Here is a 27,032-nt window from a genome sequence, read left to right on the forward strand (position 1 = left end):
TTAACACCAGCACTTAGAGTCACTGAGTCTTACAATGTGGAAACCGGCCCTTCGGCCCAATGTTCCCACACCGGCAAACTTGTCTCAGCTACACTAGTCCTGCCCGTGTTAGGCCCATATCCCCCCAAACCTGTCCGAGGCAAAGCAAGAATTTCATTGTCCTATCTGGGACACATGACAATAAACTCTCTTGAATCTTGAAACTGGAACCCACATATCTGGCTAACTGTTTCTTAAACGTTGGGATAGTCCCAGCCTCAACTACCTCCTCTGGCAGCTTGTTCCATACACCCACCACCCTTTGTGTGAAAAAGTTACCCCTTAGATTCCTATTAAATCTTTTCCCCTTCACCTTGACCCTATGTCGTCTGGTCCTCGATTCACCCACTCTGGGCAAAAGATTCTGTGCATCTACCTGATCTATTCCTCTCATGATTTTTGTCTTTTTATTTTACCTGTATAGTAAACCAGCAGGAACAGGCAGTCATTAGAATCCCAGCTGGAACCTACAGAGCCCACTGTGGCATCTAACCCTTGTCCAGTGATCCATGCCACCGTGGTGCCCTGCTCCCTCCGTTCACTTTGGCCACCAACGTGATCCAGATCTTGGCACCTGCAGACCGGGAGCCATGGGCGTTCGAGGAGAGGGGATGGAGGAGCGGGCAGAGTCACCAGCTGACTGATGCCCGCTGAGATCCACATACAGCACAGTAGCGCAACGGTAGAGTTGCTGCCTTACAGCGCCAGTGACCCGGGTTCGAACCTGACCTCAGGAGGTGTTTGGACGAACTTTGTGTATTCTCCCTGTGACTGCGTGGGTTTTCTCCAGGTGCTCCGGTTTTCACCCACACTCCAAATATATGCAGGTTTGTAGGTTAATTGGTTTCTGTAAATTATATATTGTCCCTGGTGTGTAGGATAGTGCTAGTGTACGGGGTGATTGTTGGTCGACATGTATTCGGTGGGCTGGAGGGCCTGTTTCCATGCTCCATCTAGTTTTTTAGTTGTAATAGTACAACACAGAAACAGGCCCTTCAGCCCACCGAGTCCGCACCGACCAGCGTTCCCTGCACATTAACACCATCCTACACACACCAGGGACAATTTCACACATACACCAAGCCAATTAACCTACAAACCTGTACGTGTTTGGATTGTGGGAGGTAACCGAAGATCTTTAAAGAAAACCCACGCGGTCACAGGGAGAATGTACAAGCTCCGTACATACAGCACACGTAATCAGGATTGAACCCGGGCCTCCGGTGCTGCAAGTGCTGTAAGGCAGCAACTCCACCACTGTGCCACAGTGTCACCCTTGCGATCCCTAAAGTCTACAAGCACTGCCTGGATAATGGCCTTGGAAAACCCTTGTGGAAATTTGTGTTGTTGGCTCATTGGTGCTGTGTATCCAGCTGATGACTGTTGTCAACAGGTAGAGACAAGGAACTACAGGTGCTGGTTTACACAATAGTGTATGGGGGTAATCTCTGGTCTGCATGGACTCGGTGGGCCGAAAGGCCTGTTTCCAGGCTGTATCTCTAAAGTATAAAGACTTGGTTTGTTTGAGGAGATGATGTGTGCCCCAGAGAGTGACTCTTCCTTGTCATTTACAGACTGTGACACAAACCCTTGCCTCCACAATGGAACGTGCCAGGAGGTTCGGGCCACCGGTGAAAGAGTTTGTTCCTGCACTCAGGACTATGCGGGGAAGAACTGTGAAATAGGTAACGTCTTGCCACAGAATAGAGCGCGGTTATCTCAGATACAAATTTGGGGCGGCACAGTAGCCCAGCGGTAGAGTTGCTACCTCACAGCGCCAGAGACCAGGGTTCGATCCTGAGCATGGAGTTTCTATGTTCTCCCTGTGACCGTATGGGTTTTCTCCAGGTGCTCCGGTTTCCTCCAAAGACATGTAGCTTTGTAGGTTAATTGGCTATTGTAAATTGTAAATTGTCCCTTGCGTGTAGGATAGTGCTAGTGTATGGGGTGATCACTGGGCCGCGCGGACTCGGTGGGCCAAAGGGCCTGTTTCTACGCTGTATCTCTAAAGTCTGAAGTAAAGTCTAATTCTGAACTAATTTGAAGTATTATGTTCAGTTTTAGTCATCCTGCTACAGCAAGGATGTCAATAAACTGGAAGGAATACAGAGATTTAGAAGGATGTCGCCGGGACTTGAGAGCCTGATATAGGAAGAGGATGGGCTGGCTAATACTTTATTCTGAGTGAGGGAATTAAAATTAAAATCTACCATCATTAGCCACACCTCAAAGATGGCACGGTGATGGAGTGGCTGCCACACAACAGCAGATACCCAGGCTCAATCTTGACCTCGGGTGTTGTTTGTGTGGAGTTTGCTTGTTCTCTCTGTGACTGCGTGGGTTTTCTCTGGGTGCTCTGGTTTCATCCCACATCCCAAAGGCAAGGGGGGGTCGTTGGGTTCACTGGCCGCTGTAAGTTGCCCATAGTGTGTAGTTGAGGGGCAGAATGTGGAGAGTTTATGTGAATATGGGGAGTTATATAGAATATGGGATTAGTGTGGATGAATGGCTGGCATGGACTCAGGGGGCCAAAGGGCCTGTTTCTGCACTGTATCTCTCTGTGATTAGGACTCATTGGAATTGCATGTGAATGAAACTGGCAGCATTAGGTGTGAGTGGCCACACGGCCCCTCTCCCTCTCCCTCTCCCACTCCCACTCCCCCTCTCACTCGCCCTCTCTCTCCCTCTCCCCCTCTCCACTCTCTCTGCATCTCTCTCTCTGCACTCTGCAATTTTCTCTCTCTGCATCACTCTCTTTCTCTGCATCTCACTCTTTGCACCTTTGTCCCTCTCCCTCTCCCTCTCCCTCTCCTCTCTCTCCCTCTCCCTCTCCCTCTCCCTCTCCCTCTCCCTCTCCCTCCCCTCTCCCTCTCCCTCCCCCCTCCCTCTCCCTCTCCCTCCCCTCCCCTCTCCCTCCCACCAACAATCCCAGAGGTTCCACTATGTCAGGGAATAAATCCCCAAGATGGGTTGTTTAACACTTGGTGTATTTTGTGTTCAGACACTGCTTCTGACTGCCACGAAGGTGATGGGAGCTCGTACCGAGGGAAGGCGAGGCAGACTGCTTCAGGGACCGACTGTCTACTCTGGACGTCTAACTTCATAACCATGGAGTTTGACATTAGGAGCCTGGATGACCCCCACAGCCTGGGTGTGGGTGACCACCCTTACTGCAGGTGGGAAATAGACACATCAGAGGTCCTCTGGAACCATGAGCGTGACGTACTGTAGCCAGTGGCTCAATAGTCCTTGTCCTGGAGGGTGGCAAATGGTGCCAGTCTATGGTCCTTTGCAATCTCACAGTCACTCCACATCAAAGAATTTATGGCATAGGATTGGTACCAAATTATAGCTCACTGAGAGTAAACAGGCCAGTACATAGCCCAGACCATCGCGCAAACCATCCTCCCTTCCATTGACTGCATCTACACTTCACGCTGCCTCGGCAAGGCCACCAGCATAATCAAGGACCAGTCTCACCCCGGTCACTCCCTCTTCGCCCCTCTCCCATCAGGCAAGAGGTACAGAAGTGTGAAAACACACACCTACAGATTCAGAGCCAGTTTCTTGCCAGCTGTTATCAGGCAGCTGAACCATCCCATCACCAACTAGTGAGCCGTCCTGAGCTACCATCATTGGTGACCCTCTGACTATCTTTAATTGAACTTTATTGCACTTTATCTCGCACTAAACGTTATTCCCTTATACCAAATCTGTACACTGTGGACTGCTTGATTGTAATCATGTGTAGTCTTTGCACTGACTGGATAGCATGCAACATAAATGTTTTTCACTGTACCCCGGTACATGTGGCAAGAGAAGGCAATTTACTTTATCTGTCAGAATGCTGAGTACAAAAGTCAGGCAGACACAATGCAACTTTACATGGCTTTGGTTCGGCCACATTTGGAGTATTGCGTGCAGTTCTGGTCGCCCCGTTACAGGAAGGATGCAACGGCTTTGGAGAGGGCGCAGAGGAGGTTTACCATGATGTTGCTTGGATTAGGGACCACAATAGAGCATTATAGAGTTATACACCACCAAAACTGACCCAACTCGTCCATGACCAAGATGCCCCCATCTAAGAAGGACATAACGTGCTTTAGCCAGAGGTGGTAAATCTGTGGAATTCATTGCCACAGACGGCGGTGGAGGTCAAGACATTAGGCATTTTTAAAGCAAAGATTGATAGATTCTTGTTTAGTAAGGATGTCAAAGGGAAGGGTGTCAAAGGCTGGAGAATGGGGTTGAGAGGTCAGTCATGATTGAATGGCAGAGTAGATTCGGTGAGCTGAATAACCTCATTCTGCCTCTGTCTTATGATAATCAGTGAGTCAGAACATGGACAGATGATGTTTCAGTTCATGACCATCCTTCAGACCCCAGATAAGCTAGTCCCATTTATATCCTTTTGACCCACATCCCTCCAAACTTTAGAGGGGTATGGACCAAATACGGGCTTATGGGGAGTAGTGTAGACTTGCCGTCTTGGTTGGGCTAGTTGGGCTGATGGACCTGTTTCCATGATGTATGTCTCCGTGACTCTATGGCATCCTTTCTGTGCTTGAACCATCCAAGTGTGGTCCAACTAATGTTTAGTGCAACTGAAGAAGGATGTCCCAACCCTTGCACTCAATGCAGACAAGGCGGCACATGCTGGAATCTTGAGCAAACAACTGGAGGAACTCAGGCAGGTTCTCTGGAGAGAATGGACCAGAGACTCTTCTGGTCAGGACCATTCGTCAGAACTGAATGCAGGTTAAACCTTGGAGCAAGCAACTTAATATTACTGATTGAAATTGTGGTATTATTGTACATTTATCTGTTGTTGTTGCATTATCGTGTTAAGCTGCAGCTATTAAGGATTTTATTGTCCAGTACCCTGTTCACTTGACAATTAAACGGTCTCCACTCTTAAAAGTGGGCAGGAGATTTGGGCCTTGGCTGAGTGGCTGTGTGTTTGTTTCAGAAACTTGGACAATGATGAGGAGCCCTGGTGCTACACGCTAATCAATGACACGATCGCCTGGGATTATTGCACAGTTCCACAATGTCCAGAGCAAGGTACGCTTTTTAAATAATCTTTTATTGGCCACTCTTGCTCCCAGCACATTGGCACGTCGCAAAGGTAATGCTACGGTTGTCATGGGTGATTTCAACATGCGGGTAGACTGGGAAAATCCGGTTGGTACTGGAACCCAAGAAAGGGAGTCTGTGTAGTGCCTCCGAAATGGATGCTTAGAGCAGCTTGTACTGGAGCCTATCAGGGAGAAGGCAATTCTGGATTTAGTGTTGTGTAATGAACCGGATTTGATAAGGAAACTCGAGGTAAAGGGGCCATTAGGAGGTAGTGACCATAATATGATAAGTTTTAATCTACAATTTGAGAGGGAGAAGGGAAAATCGGAAGTGTCAGTATTACAGTTGAACAAATGGGACTATGGAGCCATGAGGGAGGAGCTGGCCAAAGTTGACAGGAAAGATACCCTAGCAGGGATGACAGTGGAACAACAATGGCAGGTATTTCTGGGTATAATTCAGAAGGTACAGGATCGGTTCATTCCAAAGAGGAAGAAAGATTCCAGGGCGAGTAAGGGGCGGCCATGGCTGACAAAGGAAGTCAAGGACAGTATAAAAGAGAAGTATGGTATAGCAAAGATGAGCGGGAAACAAGAGGATTGGGAGGCTTTTAAAGAGCAGCAGAACATAACTAAAAAGGGAATATGGGGTGATAAGATGAAGTACGAAGGTAAGCTAGCCAAGAATATAAAGGAGGATAATAAAAGCTTCTTTCGGTATGTGAAGAGGAAAAAGATTAGTTAAGACCAAAGTTGGACCCTTGAAGACTGAAATAGACTTTATTATGGGGAACAAGGAAATGGCAGATGAGTTGAACAGGTACTTTGGATCCATCTTCACTAAGGAGGACACAAACAATTCCCTGAAGTACTAGTGGCCCGAGCATCTAGGGTGACGGAGGAACTGAAGGATATTCACATTAGGCAGGGAATGGTGTTGATTAGACTGATGGAACTGAAGGCTGATAAATGGTCTGATAGTCTGCATTCCAGGGTACTTAAGGAAGTGGCTCTAGAAATCGTGGACGCATTGGTGATAGTTTTCCAATGTTCTATTGATTCAGGATCAGTTCCTGTGGATTGGAGGGTAGCTAATGTTAACCCACTCTTTAAGAAAGGCAGGAGAGAGAAAACAGGGAATTATAGACCGGTTAGCCTGACATCGGTGGTAGGGAAGATGCTGGAGACAATCACAAAAGATGAAATAGCGGCACATTTGGATAGGAGTAACATGATTGGTCCGAGTCAGCATGGATTTACGAAAGGAAAATCATGCTTGACTAATCTTCTGGAATTTTTTGAGGATATAACTAGGAAAATGGACAAGGGAGAGTCAGTGGATGTAGTGTACCTGGACTTTCAGAAAGCATTTGATAAGGTCCCACATAGGAGATTAGTGGGCAAAATTAGAGCACATGGTATTGGTGGTAGGTTACTGACATGGATAGAAAATTGGTTGGCAGACAGGAAACAAAGAGTAGGGATTAACGGGTCCCGTTCAGAATGGCAGGCAGTGACTAGTGGGGTACCGTGTCGCCCCTGGTTGACATTCCTTTAGTTGAGAGCAGGGTACCTACACATGGGGCAGAGTGGTGGGCCTGGATCAGGCCAAGACATCTCATGGGGACATAAGCATCTGATAGCTTTTATCACAGTGGGTGCAGGGAGGGTAGAGCCATAAGATCATACAGCGAAGAATTTGCCCTTTGCCCAATATGCCCATTCTGACCAAGATGCCCAATATGACCATTCTGACCAAGATGCCCAATATGACCATTCTGACCAAGATGCCCATTCTGACCAAGATGCCCAATATGCCCAGTCTGACCAAGATGCCCAATATGACCATTCTGACCAAGATGCCCATTCTGACCATTCTGACCACCTCTGCTAGCGTGGTACACCTGAGCTATAGAGTGACGTTGAACAGGTGAGGGCTTTATTCCTTGGAGTGCAGGTGGCCCATATCTGCCCACGTTTGGCCCATATTTTACTACACCTTTGGGGCGGCACAGTGGCACAGCTGGTCGGCGCAGACTCATTGGGCCGAAGAGACTGTTTCCACGCTGTATCTTTAAAGTGTTGGAGCTGTCTTTTAAATGTTGTTGTTGCACCTGTCTCAACTGCCTCTTCTGGCAGTTCATTCCATACACCCACCACCCGCTGTGTGAAAATGTTGCCCCTCGAGTTCCAGTTAAATCTTGCCCCTCTCACCTTTGTCCTCTGGTTCTTGATTCCCCGACTCTGGGTAAAAGATTCTGTGCATGAACCCTGTTTATTTCCCTTATGATCTTATCCACCTCTATAAGATCAGCCCTCATCCTCCTGCGCTCCAAGGAATAATGTCCCAGCCTACTCAACCTCTCCCTATAGCTCAGGCCCTTGAGTCCTGACACCATCATCGTGAATCTTCTCTGCACTCTTTCCAGCTTGACAACATTTCCTATAACATGGTGACCAAAACTGCACACAATGCTGCACATGTGGCCTCATCAACGCCTTGTAAATTTGCAACATAACATCCCAACTTCTCTAGTCCTTACTCTAACTAATGAACACCTTCTTGACCAACCTGAAGATTACCTTCAGCAACATACTGGTTCCACCAAGATGCAGCACGGAACGCCACAGAAGATCCTTCTTCCCTGTGGTTATCAAACTGTAGAACTCCTCCCCATTTTGTCGTGGGGTAGACTGAGACTGACTCCCCCCCCCCCCCACCTCTCTCAATCTTTGCAGATCACCCAAGCCTTTCCACTCATCACTTGAATTTCATGACTCATGTATATTGTGTCATGACTGTTGGCAGATCAATTTCTCTGCTGGGATAAATAATGCTCTATCGTATCGTATCATTCTAAGGGTGTTTCCCTTGGCTGCTGGATGGTGGTAGGGTTCAGAACTGTTGCCGCTGTAAGTTATTCCAAAGGAGACTTGCTTTGTTTTTGGGATGGTTACCGTGGCCACAGCTTGGAAGCTTAAATGCCTTTGCTTTCTACTTTTTAGATCCTTGCCTTTCAAATCCCTGTGAAAATGGAGGAACGTGCATCAAAGATCCACCCCAGAACTCTTACTATTGTGTGTGCAGTGATCGATTCTCAGGAGCCACCTGCCAGCAAGGTAAGCAAGCAACATTCATGTCTGAGGCTGAGCTGCAGGTTCACCTCCGATTTTCCGGCAACTGGTGGTCCGACATCTGGTTTAATCCGGACAAAGTTATGGGAAATCTCTCCTGGATGTTTCTCGGCCCCCCTAAGCCCATGATCTCTGTTGGTCCGGAAAAATGTATAATCTTAAAGTAAGGGTGCCGGATAATCGATGGTGGACCTGTTCTATGTTATCGGAACTTAGTCAGTCCAAGGGGGCACAACGAACTGAGGTTGGGATCTTGAACAAAAAGAGACACAAAGCGCTGGTGTAACTCCACGGGTCAGGCAGCAACTCTGGAGAACGTGGATAGGTGATGTTTCTGGTCAGCACTCTTTTAGTTGGGTGACTGATTTTAATCGGTGTAGAGAGAGTTGGAAAAGTGGTGGGTGGGGGGACAAAGAGTGGCAAGTGATAAGGATGTAGAAGTGAGGAACTACATGCTGGTTCACAAAAAGAGACACAAAGCGCTGGTGTAACTCCACGGGTCAGGCAGCATCTCCGGAGGACATGGATAGGCGATGTTTCTGGTCAGACTGATTGTAACAAGGTGGGGATTGAAAACTGGAAGAGGGATGGGGTTGGGAGGAGGGGGGGGGGGGGGGAGTGGAACGACAAAACCTGACAAGTGAGAGATGGATGCAGATGAGGGAGGGGGGGTTGTCAGATGGCTGGTCAAACACCAGAGATAAAAAAAGTAGATAAAAGACTGAGATGAGGAGTGAGGAGGTGTAAAATGTGAAGCCAGAGGAAAGGATGTAGGTAGGAGGGGAAAGGGGATGTGGAGGGGCAGGATAGGCTGAGGAATGGGTGTTCAGCAAGGTGGGGCTCAGGGAAGGGGGGGGGGGGAGAAGAAAGACGGAGGGGGTTTCAGTCAGTCCAAAGGGAGACCTGACCTCGGGTGCTGTCTGTTTTTGTAAGTTCTCCCTGTGACCGCGAGGGATTTCACCGGGTTGCTCCAGTTTCCTCCCACATTTCAAAGACGTGCAGGTTTGTATGTTAATTGGCTTCTGTAAATTGTCCCTGGTGTGTAGGATAGTACTGATGTGCGGGTGATCGTTGGTCAGCGCAGACTCAGTGGGCCGAAGGGCCTGTTTCATCACTGTATTTCTAAACTAGACTAGGTTAGACTGTGTTTGGGTTTCCCACAGATGCTTTGGTCTTCCTCCATATCCCAAAGACATTCAGGGTTGGTAGTATAATTATCAACTGTAAATTGTTCTGAATGTGTCATTGAGAATTAGAATTTGTTGGGAGGTGATGGAAATGTGTGATAAAATAGGAATGGAATGCAGGATTAGTGTAACTATGGGCTTAATTTCACAGTAGGGACTCAATGGGCCAAACGGCCTTTTTCTGTTCTTAAATCCTAGTAACAGCACAGTCGCGCAGCAGTAGAGTTCAGAGACCTGGGTTTGATCCTGACTACGGGTGCTGTCTATGTGGAGTTTGCACGTTCTCCCCGGGACTGCGTGGGTTTCCCCGGGTGCTCTAGTTTCCTCCCACATTCCAAAGATATCCAGGTTTGTAGGTTAATTGGCTTCAGTAAAAGATTATAAATTGTCCCTAAGTGTGTGGGATAGTGCTAGAGTATGGGGTGATTGCTGGTCCAGGCAGACAAGGTGGGCCAAAAGACCTGTTTATGTGCTGTATTTCTAAACTAAACTCAAATAAACTAAATGAAGTGGGCTATTCGGCTCATCGAGTCTACTCTGCCATTCATTCATGGCTGGTCTATCTCCCACTCAACTCCATTCTACTGCCTTCTCCCCGTAACACTTGACACCCGTACTAATCAAGAATCTGTCAATCTCTGCCTTAAAAATACCCAATGACTTGGCCTCCATAGCCTTCTGTGGCAGAAAATTCCACAGATTCACCACTCTCGAAAGAAATTCCTCTCATCTCCTTTCTGTGGCATTGACTTGGTTCTAGTTATTTTCGTAAGTTCATAAGTTGTGGAAATGGGCCATTCAGCCCATCAATTCTACCCTGCCATTCAATCATGGCTGATTTATATTTCCTTTGTGTTTCAGAAAAGTGCCTGGAAAGTAGCCACCACAGGTACTTCAGCGTCGGAGAAAGATGGAGCCGAATCATCCACGAGAGAGTTGAAGGCTGTGTGTGTACTGAGAGTGGGCCGGAGTGTCACAACGTAGCACACGAAGGTGCCTATTACAAAACTAAAGACTTCCCAAATCGCATACTTCCCTTTTATCCTCTCCTCTCTCCCCTCGATCCCCCCCACCCTCTCTCCTCCCTCCTTATCCCTCCCTCTGGCTTTACATTGCAAGCCCCTCCTCTCTTTCCCTGACACCCTTTTGGCTCTTTAAGCCTTTATCACTTAGTCCCCCCCATCCCATCTACCAATCATCCCCCCCCCCCCCCCCCCCCCCCCCCCCACCGCTCCTCACCTGTATCCACCTATCACATAATAAATGTGAACTGCAGATGCTGGTTTATATTGAAGATAGACACAAAGTGCTGGAGTACCTCAGTGGGTCAGGCAGTAGCTCTGGAGAAAATAGCAGTTGACCTTTTGGGTCGGGACACTTCTTCAGACGGAAGAAAAGTCCCGACTTGAAACGTCACTTATGCATTTTCTCCAGAGATGCTGCGCTTGACCTGCTGAGTTTCTCCAGCATGCTGTGTCCACCTCTCACTCGCCAGGTTTTGTCCTGCCCCCGCCTTCTCTTCCAGCTTTCTCCCCCTTTCTCCATCAGTCTGAAGAAGGGTCCCGTTTGTGTAAATTCACTTGTGCATTTCCCTGCACAGATACTGCTGACTAAGGTTTAAAGGGGATGTGCTGGGCAGGTTTTTTTTGCACAGAGGGTGGTGGGTGCCTGGAACACACTGCGAGGGGAGGTGGTGGAGGCAGATATGATAGTGGTTTTTAACAGACTTTTGGATGGGCAGGGAATGGAGAAATGTGGATTATCTGTAGGCAGATAATAATTGGTTTTGGTATCATGTTCGGCACAGACATTGTGGGCTGAAGGGCGATAGAGGGATTGGGATGTGGGTGAGTAAAGGTCACACCTTTAGTAAGAGGGACTAAGTGTGTGGTGGAGGGAGTAAATGGTTAGGTGGTGGGTGTAATGCTAAGCTGCTATGTACTGACGGCTTTGAGCCTTTAGAGAGATACAGCACGGAAACAGGCCCTTCGACCCACCAGGTCAGCGCACACCAGTGATCACCCCGCACACTAGCACGATCCTACGCACTGCGGACAATTTTACTGAAGCCAATTAACCTACACACCTGGGGGTGTGGGAAGACACAAAGAGTGGTGGGTATTTGGAATGATCTACTGGAGGAGGTAGTTGAGGCAGGTACTATCGCAGGGCTCAAGAAACATTTAAACAGGAACATGGTTATGATGGGTTTAGAGGGAGATGGGCCAGGCGCAGGCAGGTGGGTCTAGTGTAGATGGGGCATGGTGGTGGGTGTGGGCATGTTGTGTGGAAGGGCCTGTTTCCATGTTGTATGACTCTATGACTCTTACAGATTGCAAGGACAGCCCGTGCCTCCATGGGGGGGAGTGTCGATCGGTCCAGGCCACCGGGGAGATCGCCTGCAGCTGTAGCAACGGTTTCGTGGGGAAGTACTGCGATATAAGTAAGCGACTTCAACACTGTGGGCCGAAGGGCCTGTTCCTGTACTGTACTTTGGCCAGAACCAGTTCCCACCTCAATAACTGCTGTTGGTTATCCCAGAACCAGGATACCACACATGCTGCAAATCTGAAATAAAGCATTGTGCATGGCACAGTGGTGCAGCGGTAGAGATGCTGCCTCTCAGCGCCAGGGACGCGGGTTCCATCCTGACTATGGGTGCTGTCTGTATGGAGTATGTACATTCTCCCTGTGACAAGTGTGGGTTTTCATCTATAAAAGGAACATCACCTGTTCCTTTTCTCCAGAGATGCTGCCTGACATGCCGAGTTACTCCAGCATTTTGTGAACTTTTATGTAAACCAGCTTCTGCAGTTCTTTGTTTCTAGGGTCTTTAGAAATAGAAAGTGAACAATGTTTAAAATAAATCAGTGCAAGGTCAGGAATAAAACGAGGAAGCACTGGAAACACTCAAGGGGTCAGGCGGCAGCTGCGGAAGTAGAAACATCAACTTTTATGATTTTATGTTTATTTTCTAATGTTCTATAGATTCAGCATCAGTTCCTGTGCATTGGAGGGTAGCTAATGTTATCCCACTTTTTAAAAAAGGCGGGAGAGAGAAATCAGGAAATTTATAGACCAGTTAGCCTGACATAGGTGGTGGGGAAGATGCTGGAGTCAATCATAAAAGATGAAATAGCGGCTCATTTGGATAGCAGTAACAGGATCAGTCCGAGTCAGCATGGATTTACGAAGGGGATATCGTGCTTGACTAATCTTCTGGAATTTTTTGAGGATGTAACTAGGAAAATGGACAAGGAGGAGCCAGTGGATGTAGTGTACCTGGACTTTCAGAAAGCATTTGATAAGGTCCCACATAGGAGATTAATGGGAAAAATTAGGGCACATGGTATTGGGGGTAGAGTGCTAACATGGATAGAAAATTGGTTGGCAGACAGAAAAGAAAGAGTAGGGATTAACGGGTCCCTTTCAGAATGGCAGCCAGTGACCAGTGGGGTACCGCAAGGCTCGGTGCCGGGACCGCAGCTATGTACAATATACATCAATGATTTAGATGAAGGGATTCAAAGTAACATTAGCAAATTTGCAGATGACACAAAGCTGGGTGGCAGTGTGAACTGTGAGGAGGATGCTATGAGACTGCAGGGTGACTTGGACAGGTTGGGTGAGTGGGCAGATGCATGGCAGATACAGTTTAATGTGGATAAATATGCGGTTATTCACTTTGGTAGCAAAAACAGGAAGGCAGATTATTATCTGAATGGTGTCAAATTGGGAAAAGGGGAAGTACAACGGGATCTGGGGGTCTTTGTTCATCAGTCTATGAAAGTAAGCATGCAGGTACAGCAGGCATTGAAGAAAGCGAATAGCATGTTGGCCTTCATAACAAGAGGAGTTGAGTATAGGAGCAAAGAGGTCCTTCTGGAGTTGTACAGGGTCCCAGTGAGACCACACCTGTGGAGTATTGTGTGCAGTTTTAGTCTCCAAATTTGAGGAAGGACATTCTTGCTATTGAGGGAGTGCAGCGTATGTTCACGAGGTTAATTCCCAGGATGGCGGGACTGTCATATGCTGAGAGAGTGGAGCAGCTGAGCTTGTATACTCTGGAATTTAGAAGGATGAGAGGGTATCTTATTGAAACATATAAGATTATTAAGGGTTTGGACATGCTAGAGACAGGAAACATGTTCCTGATGTTGGGGGAGTCCAGAACCAGAGGCCACAGTTTAAGAATAAGGGGTAAGCCATTTAGAACGGAGATGAGGAAATACTTTTTCACACAGAGGGTTGTGAATTTGTGGAATTCAGAAGGCAATGGAGGCCAATTCTCTGGATGCTTTCAAGAGAGTTAGATAGAGCTCTTAAATATAGCCGAGTCAGGGGATATGGGGAGAAGGCAGGAACGGGTTACTGATTGTAGATGATCAGCCATGATTACATTGAATGGCAGTGCTGGCTCGAAGGGCCGAATGGCCTACTCCTGAACCTATTGTCTATTGTCTATTGTCTATAACTTTGTCTTGGTCCTGAAACATTAACTCTGGTTCTCTCTGCTCAGTTCACTGGTCATTGCAGACTCAGTGGGCTGAAGGGCTAATTGGTTCTTGATTCCCTACTCTGGTGTAGTCAAGTCAATAGCTTTAATTATCACATAAGCAACTGCACAGTGAAATTCTTTGTGCATATATTACATACGTGGGTGCCACACAACAGCGTTTACCCGTTCTATTCCTTTCATGATTTTGTGCACTGTCCTCATCCAGACAAGAATGAACACTGCTATGAAAACGATGGGATGACTTACAAAGGTACTGAGGACGAGACTGAGTTGAACATCGAGTGCATGCCGTGGAAGGAGGACTTTGTGCGAAACATGTTGAACATCAGTAGCTTGGAGGAAGCTCTCCGCCTGGGTCTTGGTGACCATTCCTATTGCCGGTGAGGAAAGGGGGAACATATTTGCCCAATTGTCCCCTGAGCTATTCTCAGATTAGGTCCGGGTCGTTAAAGTTGTACAGCAGCCAAGTAGATCTTTCGGCCTACCAATTCTGTGATAACCGTCAAGCACCCAATCAAACCAGTCCTGGAAAGAGTGTAGTGAAGATTTGCAGGGTTGTTGCCAGGGTGGATGGGGGGAGGATGTTTCGACTCATGGGAGAGCGTAAGACTAGTGGGCAAAGGATGTGACCTCAGAACGGAGATGTGGAGCAATAACACATGACGAGTGTTTGAACACATATGATGAACGTTTGATGGTAATGGGCCTGTACTCGCTAGATTTTAGGATGAGGGGGGACCTCATTGAAACTTACCGAATAAGGAAAGGCTTGGATTGAGTGGATGTGGAGAGGATTTTTCCACTAGTGAGAGAGTCTAGGACCAGAGAATAAAAGGACGTACCTTTAGAAAGGAGATGAGGAGACATTTATTTGGTCACAGGGTGGTGAATTTGTGGAATTCATTGCCACAGGTGGCAGTGGAGGCCAAGTCAATGGATATTTTAAGGCACAGATTGACGGATTCTTGATTAATATGGGTTATGGGGAGAAGACAGGAGAATGGGGTTGAGAGGGAAAAACAGATCAGCTATGATTGAACAGTGGTGTAGACTTGATGGGCCGAATGGCTTAACTCTGCTCACATAATTTATGAATTAATTGAGTCACTAACAAAATTTATAGGGCTGTTTAAGAGAGAACTGCAGATGCTGGAAAAATCAAAGGTAGACAAAAATGCTGGAGAAACTCAACGGGTGAGGCAGCATCTTTGGAGAGAAGGAATAGGTGACGTTTCGGGTCGAGATCTTTCTTCAGACTGATGGGGGGGGGGGGCGGGGAAAGAGAAAAGATAGGGGCGGAGATAGGAAACTTGTGGGAGAGTTGGGAAGGGGAGGGGAAGGAAGGGGAAAGCAAGGACTACCTAAAATTGGAGAAGTCAATGTTCATACCGCTGGGGTGTAAACTAGCCAAGCGAAATATGAGGTGCTGTTCCTTCAATTTGCGCTGGGCCTCACTCTTTATAGGGTCGGGACTTTATTTCTTGGAGCGCAGGAGACTGAGGGGTTATCTTATAGTGGAGTAAAAAACCATGAGGGGAATTGATACAGTGAAGGTGCATGTTCTTTCACCCGAGTTGGAGAATCAAGAACTTGAAGGCATAGGTTTAATTCGAGAGAGGAAATTGTGTAGAAGAAACACAACGGGCAGAAATATTGAACCATTATCTGTTTATCTTGTGCAGAAACCCAGATGGGGATAAAAGGCCTTGGTGCTACATCATGTTGGATGATCAGATATCCTGGGATCACTGTGACATCCCACAGTGCGGTACAGTGAGTGAGTGTCTGGCCTTTTCATTTGTTTTACACATTATTGTCAGGTCCACAATTATGCATTATTCTTCTTCTTCCAAACCCACAAAACTATAGTGGATGCATGATCACCTTCAGTTCTGAGGATAAAACAAACTGAGAAAAAATATGATTCTGGAAACCTGACCCAGTTATTCTATTAAAGATAGACACAAAGTGCTGGAGTAACTCAATGGGCCAGGCAGCAGTTCTGGAGAAAATGGACAGGTGACGTTTTGGGTTGGGACCCTTCTTCAGATGACCCAAAATGACACCTGTCCAATTACTCTAGAGCGTGTCTACATTTGGTATAAGTCAGTGTCTGCAGTTCATTTTAATTACCAGTTATTCCATTGTCTCACAAAGGTCATGGATTGATGTGATAATTGAGGTTGACTTCCACTCTCGAATTCTCTGTAACTCCCACGCTGAAATGTCAAACTCCAGATTATTTTGTTTGTGGTAGTGTTCTGTGAACTTGATTTAGTTATGAAACCAATTTCAGCAAAACATGACTAAAATCAAAGTTACAAAATGTTGAAGTAAATCAACAGGTCAGGCAGCATCTATGGAGAACATGGATAGACAACATTATAGGTTGGGACCCATTCCCCAGAGATGCTGCCTGACCTGTTGAGTTACTCCAGCACTTTGTGTCTATTTTTGTGGTGACCTGCACATCCCCTTTAAACTTTGGCCCCTCTTACCTTAAAGTCTTTGATAGTTCCACAAAGAGGAAAAAGGTTCTGACTGTCTGCCCCATTTTTGCCTCTCACAAGTTAATATACTTCCATCAGGTCTCCCCTCAACCTCTGATACTCTAGAGAATGTAATCCAGGTTAGTCCGACCTCGCCGCGTGGCAAATACGGGCAGCGTTTTGGTAAACTTCCTCTGCGCCCTCTCCAAACCATCCATGTCCTTCCTGTACTGAGGTGACAAGAACTGTTCTCAATACTCCAAATGCAGCCGAAACGAAGATTAATATCCAATACCCTGGAATATCTGACACCATTTGCGGGAATGAAGGATCACCTGGGTATAACTGCTACTTGTGGCCCACTGGAGTCATTGATTCATTATATCATTGAAAGATACAGCATGGAAACGACCCCAGTCTCTAGCTTTGTGAGGCAGCAACTCTACCAGCTGCGCCACTCTACCGCCCTGAGTTGGATGGAACATGATCATGCTACTTCTGGGCGGCACAGTGATGCAGCGGTAGATTTGCTGCCGGAGTCCCAGGTTCGATCATGACCTTGGGTGCTGTCTGTACAAAGTTTGTAAGTTCTCCCAGTGATCACGTGGGTTTTCTCCGGGCACTCTGGTTTCCTCCCACACTCCAAAGATGTGCAGGCTTGTAGCTTAATTGGCTTCTGCAAAAATTGTAAATTATCCCTAGCGTGTAGGATGGTGCTGATGTACAGTGTTGGCGCGGACTCGGTGGGCCGAAGGGCCTGTTTCCCCGCTGTATCTCTAAACTAAACCAAACTACCAGCTTTGCCACTGAGCCGCCGCAGTTGCTCAGCCGTTGACGTCTTGTGTCTGCCCTGTTGTCCCTCAGACGCTGTCCCAAGGAGACCCCCTCCCCTGGCCAGGATGTCTGTAGCCAGGGCTCCCAAGCTCTCCTGTGGGAAACGGAGGCACAAGAGCTTTCGGCAGCGCGTCGTCGGGGGAAGCACGGCAATGCGAGGTGCACACCCCTGGATAGCAGCCATTTACATCGACGACAGCTTCTGTGCAGGAACCCTCATATCTCCTTGCTGGGTCATCACTGCTGCCCACTGCTTCATACACAGGTAACCAGACACTTTAAGAGGTCGGTATTGGTCACAGTAGGTCATGCAGCACAGAAACTGGCCACGTTTCTCATCTTCCCAGCTCTTAGCAAGGAACTGAACCATTCCTCTCACCAACTAGAGAGCAGTCCTGACCTCCCATCCACCTCATTGGAGACCCTTGGACTATCTTTAATTGGACTTTACTGGACTTTATCTCCGACTAAACATTATTCCCTTTATCCTGTAGCTGTACGCTGTGGACTGCTTGATTGTAATCACGTATAGTCTTTCTACTGAAGGCAGACATAAATTGCTGGAGTAACTCAGCGGGATAGGCAGCACCTGGAGAGATGGGTAACGTTTTGTGTCGAGACCCATCTTCAGACTGATAGTCTTTCTGTTGACTGGATAACACGCAACAAAAAAAGCTTTTCACCGTACCTCGGTACATGTGACAATAAAGGAAACTAACAGGCTTTGTCCCATCCCCACCTCTCTTTAAGCTTTCCTCTCCCTGACTACAATCAGTCTGAATAAGGGTCCCAACACAAAATGTCATCTATCCATATCCCCCCCAGAGATGCTGCCTGATCTGCTGTTTACTCCAGCACTTTGTATTCTACTCTATCCCTATCCATGTTCTCTAATCTGACTGTTGACCTCTGTTCCAATTCACATTCTCTAATCTGACCTTAATTCTCTAATCTGACCCGCGTTCTCTAATCTGACCCGTGTTTTCTAATCTGACCCGTGTTTTCTAATCTGACCCGCGTTCTCTAATCTGACACGTTTTCTCTCAATGGGGTTAGGTTAGGTAAGCGAGATCTGGGCATCCATGTACACCGGTCACTGAAAGTTAGCGTGCAGGTACAGCAGGCAGTGAAGTAAGCTAATGGAATGTTGGCCTTCATAACAAGAGGATTTCAATATAGAAGTAAAGAGGTTCTTCTGCAGTTGTATGGGGCTCTGGTAAAACCACATCTGGAGTATTGTGTACAGTTTTGGTCTCCTAATTTGAGGAAGGACATCCTTGTGAGTGAGACAGTGCAGCGTAGGTTTACGAGATTGATCCCTGGGATGGCGGGACTGTCATATGAGGAAAGATTGAAAAGACTAGGCTTGTATTCACTGGTTTAGAAGGATGAGGGGGGTTCTTATAGAAACATATAAAATTATAAAAGGACTGGACAAGCTAGATGTTGTCCTGGACAAGGAAAAATGTTCCCAATGTTGGGCGAGTCCAGAACCAGGGGCCACAGTCTGAGAATAAAGGGAAGGCCATTTAAGACTGAAGTGAGAAAAAAACTTTTTCACCCAGAGTTGTGAATTTGTGGAATTCCCCACCACAGAGGGCAGTGGAGGCCCAACCACTGGATGGATTTAAGAGAGAGTTAGATAGAGCTCAAGGGGCTAGTGGAATTAAGGGATATGGGGAGAAGGCAGCCACGGGTTATTGATTGGGGACAATCAGCCATGATCACAATGAATGGCAGCGCTGGATCGAAGGGCCGAAGGGCCTCCTCCTGCACCTATTTTCCATTTTTCTATGTTTCTAACCTGACCCGGGTTCTCTAATCTGATCGGCGTTTTCTAATCTGACCCGCGTTCTCTAATCTGACCCGCGTTCTCTAATCCAACCTGCATTCTCTACTCTGACCCGCGTTCTCTACTCTGACCCACGCTCTCTCATCTGACCCGCGTTCTCTAATCTGACCCGCATTTTCTAATCTGACCCGTGTTCTCTAAGCGTACCCACTTGCTCCAATCTGATCTACACTCTCCACTTTCACTTCCGTTCTCTAATCTGACCCACGTAGTCCAATATGATCCTCGTTCTCCAATCCGACACGCTTTCTCTAACCTGACCCGCGTTCTCTAACCTGACCTGCGTACTCTAACCTGAGCCCCATTCTCTAATCTGAATCTTAATCACGTTGTTTAATCTGATGTTAATTCTATAATCTGACCTGTGTTCTCTAATCTGATGTTAATTCTCTAATCTGACATGAGTTCTCTAATCTGACCTGTGTTCTCTAATCTGACCTGTGTTCTCTAATCTGACCCACGTTCTCTATTCAGACCAGCATTCTTTAATCTGACCCACGTTCTCTAATCTGGTGGGCATCTCCTATTCTGATCTGTGTTCTCTGCCCTGACCCAAGCTCTCTTTACCTTTCAGCCCACTGATATCATCCATCAGAGTTGTGTTGGGCCAACACAACTTTAATAAAACTGACAAACACACTCAGGAATTTGAAATCGAGAAATACATTTTCCAAGAAGACTACAGCCCATATGAAGAAAACAGACATGACCTTGGTAAAATAGCAAATATATCCTTTTCTCTTTACCTCGGAGGAAGTGTGACATTATTTTTGAATGGCTCTGTATTTATGTGTGGCGGTGTATGTATGTATGTGTGTGTGTGTGTGGGCACTTATCTGTGTCAGTGTTCATGTTGGTGTTTGTTTCTCATATATGTTGGTGTGTGAGTGTCTGTGCATGTATTGTTGGTGATGCGCATGTGTGTTAGAGTATATATTGTCAGTGTGTGTGTGTGTGCTGGTCTGTACTGTATATGTGGTGGTGTATTTATTTTGTGTGTGTGTGTGTATTAGTGCGTGGATTGTCTGTGTAAATGTGTTAGCGTGCGGATTTTAGACAATAGACAATAGGTGCAGGAATAGGCCATTCAGCCCTTCGAGCCAGCTCCGCCATTCAATATGATCATGGCTGATCACCAAAATCAGCACCCCGTGCCTGCCTTCTCCCCATATCCCCTGACTCCGCTATCTTTAAGAGCTCTATCTAACTCTCTCGTGAAAGCATCCAGAGAATTGGCCTCAATTGCCTTCTTAATTCCACAGATTCACAACCCTCTGTGTGAAAAAATATTTCCTCATCTCCGTTCTAAATTGCTTACCCCTTATTCTTAAACTGTGGCCCCTGGTTCTGGACTCCCCCAACATCAGGAACATGTTTCCTGTCTCTAGCATGTCCAAACCCTTAATAATCCTATATGTTTCAAAAATATTCCTTCTCATCCTTCTAAATCTCAGAGTATACAAGCCCAGCCATTCCATTCTATCAACATATGACAATCCTGTCATCTGCAGAAGGACCTCTTTGTTCCTATACTCAACCTCTTGTTATGAAGGCCAATATGCCATTCGCTTTCTTCACTGCCTGCTGTACCTGCACGCTTGCTTTCAGTGACTGATGAACAAGGACCCCTAGATCTCATTGTACTTCCCCTTTTCCCAAATTGACACCATTCAGATAATAATCTGCATTCCTGTTTTTACCACCAAAGTGGATAACCTCACATTTATCCACATTAAACTGCATCTGCCATACATCTGCCCACTCACCCAACCTATCCAATTCACCCTGCATCCTCATAGCATCCTCCTCACAGTTCACACTGCTTTGTGTCATCTGCAAATTTGCTAATGTTACTTTTAATCCCGTCATCTAAATCATTGATGTATATTGTAAATAGCTGTGGTCCCAGTGCCGGGCCTTACTGTACCCCACTAGTCACTGCCTGCCATTCTGAAATTGACCCGTTTATTCCCTACTCTGTTTCCTGTCTGCCAACCAATTTTCTATGCATGACAGTACCCTGCCCCCAATATAATGTGCCCTAATTTTGCCCACTAATCTCCTATGTGGGACCTTATCAAATGCTTTTGAAAGTCCAGGTACACTACATCCACTGGCTCTCCCTTGTCCATTTTCGTAGTTACATCCTCAAAAAATTCCAGAAGATTAGTTAAGCATGATTTCCCCTTTGTAAATCCATGCTGACTCAGACCGATCCTGTTACTGCTATCCAAATGTGCCGTTATTTCATCTTTCATAATTGACTCCAGCATCTTCCCCACCACCGATGTCAGGCTAACTGATCCATAATTCCCTGTTTTCTCTCTCCCACCTTTCTTAAAAAGTGGGAGAACATGAGCTACCCTCCAATGCAGGAACTGATCCTGAATCTATAGAACATTGGAAAATGATAACCAATGCGTCTACGATTTCTAGAGCCACTTTCTGCCTGTATATGTATGTTAGTGTGTGTATTGTCCATGTGTGGATGTTAATATCTTTAGTGTCTGTTTGCGATAGTGTTTGTATCGTCTGTGTATGAATGCTCTGGCTGTGTGTGTGTGTGTGTGTTGTTCGTGTCTGTATATTGCCTATATATTTTGTGCATGTGTGTGTATGTATTGTCTGTGTATATTGTGTGTCTATTGTCCAAGTGTTTCCTCTGTCTGTGTGTATTGCCTGTGTCTGTGTGTATGTGTGCATTGTTTGTGTGTGTTTGTGTGCCTTTTGTGTGCATGTATTGTCTCTGTGTGTGTGTGTGTGTGCGTGCGTGCATATTGTGTGTGTATTGTGTGTGTGTGTGCGTGTGCGTGCATATTGTGTGCGTGTGTGTCTGTGTGCCTGCATTTTGTGTGTGTGTGTGTGTGTGTGTGTGTATATTGTGTGTGTGGGTGTGGTGTTGGATTTTGTGTATATTGCTTGTGTTTTTATTGTGTGCGTGCGTGGTGTATGGTTGTGTGTGTATTGTGTGTGTCTGTGTACCTGCATATTGTGTGCGTGCATATCGTGTGTGTGTGTATATTGTGTGTGTGGGTGTGGTGTTGGGTTGTTGGTGTATGGTATGTGTTTATATTGTGCGTGTGTGTGTGTATTTTGTGTGAATGGTGTGTGTATTGTGTCAGTATATACTGTGCATGTGTGTGGCCATACCACAACCAGAGTTCCTTTCATCCCCTAGCCCTGATAAAACTGAAGAAGAAGTGGAAGCAGTGTGTAGTCAAGTCTCGCGCTGTCCGACCCTTGTGCTTACCGAACATTGATACTGACTTTTCGGATAAGTCCGTGTGCCAGATCGCTGGATGGGGTCACACCGTCGAAGGTAAGCAGGCGCGCGGATGGAAATTATTGCCCAAAGCCAAGATCTAGTCCGAGAGGAAAATGTGGAGAAAGGAGCCAATGCTAAAAGTACTCAGATGATCATATGGGAAAGAGCCCTTCCTTGTGCCAGTGATAGCCCTGCCTTTGATGTAAGAAAACTGGGAGGGAGTACAGGCTACCAGACTAACTGTGCGGTGTGGTATCAGTCACATGCTCATTGGCCCAACTTGCCCATGCCGCCCAAGGTACCCCATCAATGGACACAAAGTGCTGGAGTAACTCAGCAGGTCAGGCAGCACATGGGAGAACATGGATAGATAACGTTTTGGGTCAAAACACTTTTTCAGACTGATTGTTCTATGCTAGTCCCACCTGCCTGCCTTTGGTCCATATCCCTCTAAATCTTTCCTATCAATGTACCTGTCTAAATGCTTTTTAAATGTTGAAATCCTGCCTCAATTATCTCCTTTGGCAGCTCATTCCACATACCCACCACTCTGTGTGTGAAATATTTGTCCTTTAAGTTCCTGTTAAATCTTTCCCCTCTCACCTTCAGCCTATTAGAAGGCATTAGCTGTAAAAAGAAGTTGGGTAAACTTGGATTGTTTTCTCTGGAGCATCGGAGGTTGAAGGGAGACCTGATAGAAGTTTATCCAATTATGAGAGGTGTTGATAGGGTAGACAGACTTTTTTTAGGCTGGCATGACTTTAAGATGAGAGGAGCAAGATTTAAAGGAGACAAGTGGCCCTGTCACACGGGAGGCCTGTCCCCCAACGGAACCCGTTCCCCAACGCAATATTTCACCATTAACCTGTAGCTCCCAAGTGAGGCGTGGACCCCCAACTGAACCCATTCCTGAACATAAAATTCCAGCACTCCCCTGCTTCCCTCAGCAGTGGACTTAAAAAAAAAAATTCCAGTTGCACTTCCCATGCCTGCCACAGCAGTTCCAATTGCAATACCAATTTGCCCTCCCCCTCCTGTTGAAGCACTTGCTGTGATATCCCATTGAGGTGAAAAGTGTTCCTATCTTATATCGAAGTGTGTTGGAAGCTGGCAGGAAGGATTTTAACAGTAAAGATCTTGCTAAAGTTGGCATTTTTAAAGCTTTAATAATCAATAACTTGTGAAATATAACATCTTCACTGGAAGCTCCTGGAAAAAGGCTCTCTGCGAGAAGCTGCACTTACCGTTGACAACGTCCCATTGTAATGTCATTGTGGCACTCGGCAGCTTGAGAGCCCATTGTGATTGGTGTATTGTGAGTGGCATTGTGACATCATCACTGGAAGCTGCTGGAAAAAGACTCTGTATGAGAAGCGTTTTGGGCTTTTTAAAAAACTTTAATCATGAATAACGTAAAATATAGAATGAAATCTAAAGTGAACCTGATTACGTCATGGAAGGGAAAATTGCGAGTAAGAATATGTAAAAAATTAATTTATTTACATACAACACACACATACAAGATGAGACTTTTGGTATATAGATAGATAGATAGATAGATAGATAGATAGATAGATAGATAGATAGATAGATAGATAGATAGATAGAAGATAGATGGATAGATAGACAATTTTTTTTAACACGGAGTGGTGGGTGTCTAGAGGCAGATAGCAAAGTGGCATTATAGGGCTTTATGATAGGCTCAAAGGTTCAATAATTCAATGGGTCTTTATTATCACATGTACTCATTTCAAAGCACATGGAAATGCAGGGATATGGATCACATGTAGGCAGAGGAGATTAGTTTGGTGGAACATCTTTGTCCGAATGGATGAGTTGGGATGAAGGGCCAGTTTCTGTGTGGAGCGTGGGAGGAAACTGGAGCACCCGGTTAAAGACCCATGCGGTCACAGGGAGAAAGTGCAAACTCCATACAGACAGCACCCGTAGTCAGGATCAAGCCCAGGTTTCTAGCGCTGTGAGGCAGCAACTACCGCTGCATCAGCTTGTTGCCCTAAAAAGATGCCGAGGGATATGGGCCAAATCCGAGGGATATGCAGGCAAACGGGACTAGCTTAGATGGGACATCTTGGTCAACATGGACGAGTTGGGCTGAAGGGCCAGTTTCTGTGCTGTGTGGCTCGGCTGCTCAAGTTCACAAGTGATAGGAGCAGAATTAGGCCATTCAGCCCATTAAGTCTACTCCACCATTCAATCATAGCTGATCTATATTTTCCTCTTCACCCCATTCTCCTGCCTTCTCCCTATAACCTCTGACACCCTTGCTAATCAATAATCTGCCTGTCTCTGCCTTAAAAATATCCATCCTTCTGCAGTTGTAAAGGGCCCTAGTGAGACCACACCTGGGGTATTGTGTGCAGTTTTGGTCCCCTAATTTGAGGAAGGACACTCTTGCTATTGAGGAAGTGCAGCGTAGGTTTACAAGGTTAATTCCTGGGATGGCGGGACTGTCATTTGCTGAGAGAATTGAGCAGCTGGGCTTGTATACTCTGGAGTTTAGAACGACGAGAGGGGATCTTATTGAAACTTATAAGATTATTAAGTATTTGGACACGCTAGAGGCAGGAAACATGTTCCCGATGTTGCGGGAGTCCAGAACCAGGGGCCACAGTTTAAGAATAAGGGGTAAGCAATTTAGAACGGAGATGATGAAACACTTTTTCACACAGAGTTGTGCGTCTCCGTCTCAGAGGGCGGTGAAATCTCTGCCTCAGAGGGCGGTGGAGGCCGTTTCTCTGGATACTTTCAAGAGAGAGCTAGATAGGGCTCTTAAAGATAGCGGAGTCAGGGAAATGGCGAGAAGGCAGGAACGGGGTACTGATTGGGGATGATCAGCCATGATCATATTGAATGACAGAGCTGGCTCTAAGGGTCGAATGGCCTACTCCTGCACCTATTGTCTATTGCCTCCACAGCCTTCTATGGCAATGAATTCCACTGAAGCATTCCCTCTTTTTGCAGATGCCACTGTATATGCCAAGACATTGCAGGAAGCGTCGGTCCCCATCATTCCGCAGGTGTTGTGTGCCAGTGACCAGTTCTATGGTGCTGATGTGACGCCCAACATGATCTGTGCTGGAGATCTCGTCAAGTCCATCGACGCCTGCCAGGTACGTCAGGGAGCATCGACGTGGGACCTTGCTCTGCGCTGGTCACCTGCAACATTTAGCTACACGGAGAGGTTGGACAACCTTACCAGTGGCGCAGCGGTAGATAGGACTGAAGAAAGGTCTCGACCCGAAACATCACCCATTCCTTCTCTCCAGAGATGCTGCCTGTCCCACTGAGTTACTCCAGCATTTGTGACTATTTCCAATGGGTGCTCCAGGTTCTTTCCACATCTCAAATACGTGCAGGTTTGTAGAAGCGACTCCCAACCCAACACATCATCTATTCCTTTTCTCTAGAAATTCCGTCTGACCTGCTGAGTGACACCAGTTTTTTTTGCCTCTCTGCAGGTTTGTACGTTATTTGGCCCTTGGTAAATCGTCCCTATTGTGTAGGGAGTGGATGAGAAAATGAGATAACATGGAACTAGTGTGAATGGGTGATCGATGGTGTCTCTATAAAGTGCTTCTCATGGACTTTTACTTTTAGACTTTAGAGATACAGCACAGAAACAGGTTCTTTGGCCCACCAAATACGTACTGACTAGAGATGACCCCGTACACAGGCACTATCCTACACACCAGGGGGAAATTTTCCATTTTACTGAAGCCAATGAACTTACAAACCTGTACATCTTTGGAATGTGGGAGGAAACCGGAGCACCCGGAAAAAACCCAGTCCCAGGCAGAACGTGTAAACTCCATACAGACAGCACCCATAGTCAGGATCGAACCTGGGTCTCTGGCGCAGGGAGGCAGCAACTCTACCGCTGCGCCACCGTGTCGCCCACACACAGCAGCTTTTCCTTGTCCCTTCATCTCCGGGATGGCTGGTCGACGATGCTAACCCCTTGTTGTTGTGTTGACCTCGACAGGGGGACTCTGGAGGACCACTGACCTGTTACTCGAAAGGCATTGGCTATCTGCACGGAATCGTCAGCTGGGGAGAAGGCTGTGCCCACATGAACAAGCCTGGTGTATACACAAGAGTCAGCAAATACCTGGACTGGATATACCGTAAAATCAAACGCAGGCCAAAGTATGGCAGATGTGTTTGATTTTACAGTACATGTAAAATCTAATTACCCCTTCCTTCCCTTATCCCTCACTCTCCCCCTCCCTCCCCTCCTCCCTCCCTACTCCCCTCCCTCCCTCTCCCTCCCCTCCCTTACTCCCTTCCCCTCTCCTCTCTCTCTCCCCTCCCCTCCCTCCCCCTCCCTCCCTCCCTCTCTTTCTCCCTTTCTCTTTCTCCTTCCCTCCTTTCTCCCATTTCTCTCCAATTCCCTCCATCTCTCTCTCCCTCAATCTCTCCCTCCCTCCCTCCCCCTCCCTACTCCCTCCCTCTCCCTCACTCTCTCCCTCTCTCTTCTCTCCCTTATTCCATCCCTCACACCCTCCCGTACTCCCTCCCTTTCTCACTGTCTCACTCACACCCTCTCTCCCTCTGTCCTTCTCCCCCTCACTCTCGCCATCCTTCCTTCGTTCCCTCCTCGTTAAAAAAGGATA

The 27,032-nt window shown here is 46.8% G+C and overlaps 1 protein-coding gene across 1 annotated transcript in view; it reads left to right on the top strand.

The window, feature by feature from the left end:
- Nucleotides 1-26,609, top strand: part of LOC129695391 (hepatocyte growth factor activator) — a 41,634-nt gene extending 15,025 nt beyond the window's left edge. Inside the window, exons 7-19 of the mRNA XM_055632298.1 lie at nt 1,614-1,724; nt 3,041-3,215; nt 5,009-5,103; nt 8,124-8,237; nt 10,301-10,432; nt 11,772-11,882; nt 14,164-14,338; nt 15,641-15,735; nt 17,312-17,546; nt 19,708-19,847; nt 22,312-22,452; nt 25,381-25,529; nt 26,402-26,609. Coding sequence (XP_055488273.1) covers nt 1,614-1,724; nt 3,041-3,215; nt 5,009-5,103; nt 8,124-8,237; nt 10,301-10,432; nt 11,772-11,882; nt 14,164-14,338; nt 15,641-15,735; nt 17,312-17,546; nt 19,708-19,847; nt 22,312-22,452; nt 25,381-25,529; nt 26,402-26,584 — 1,856 coding nt within the window. The 3' untranslated portion in view covers nt 26,585-26,609. The remainder of the gene's footprint in view (nt 1-1,613; nt 1,725-3,040; nt 3,216-5,008; nt 5,104-8,123; nt 8,238-10,300; nt 10,433-11,771; nt 11,883-14,163; nt 14,339-15,640; nt 15,736-17,311; nt 17,547-19,707; nt 19,848-22,311; nt 22,453-25,380; nt 25,530-26,401) is intronic.
- Nucleotides 26,610-27,032: the final 423 nt, after the last annotated feature.

The sequence above is a fragment of the Leucoraja erinacea genome, chromosome 3, assembly GCF_028641065.1.
Source record: "Leucoraja erinacea ecotype New England chromosome 3, Leri_hhj_1, whole genome shotgun sequence".
Taxonomy (NCBI): domain Eukaryota; kingdom Metazoa; phylum Chordata; class Chondrichthyes; order Rajiformes; family Rajidae; genus Leucoraja; species Leucoraja erinaceus.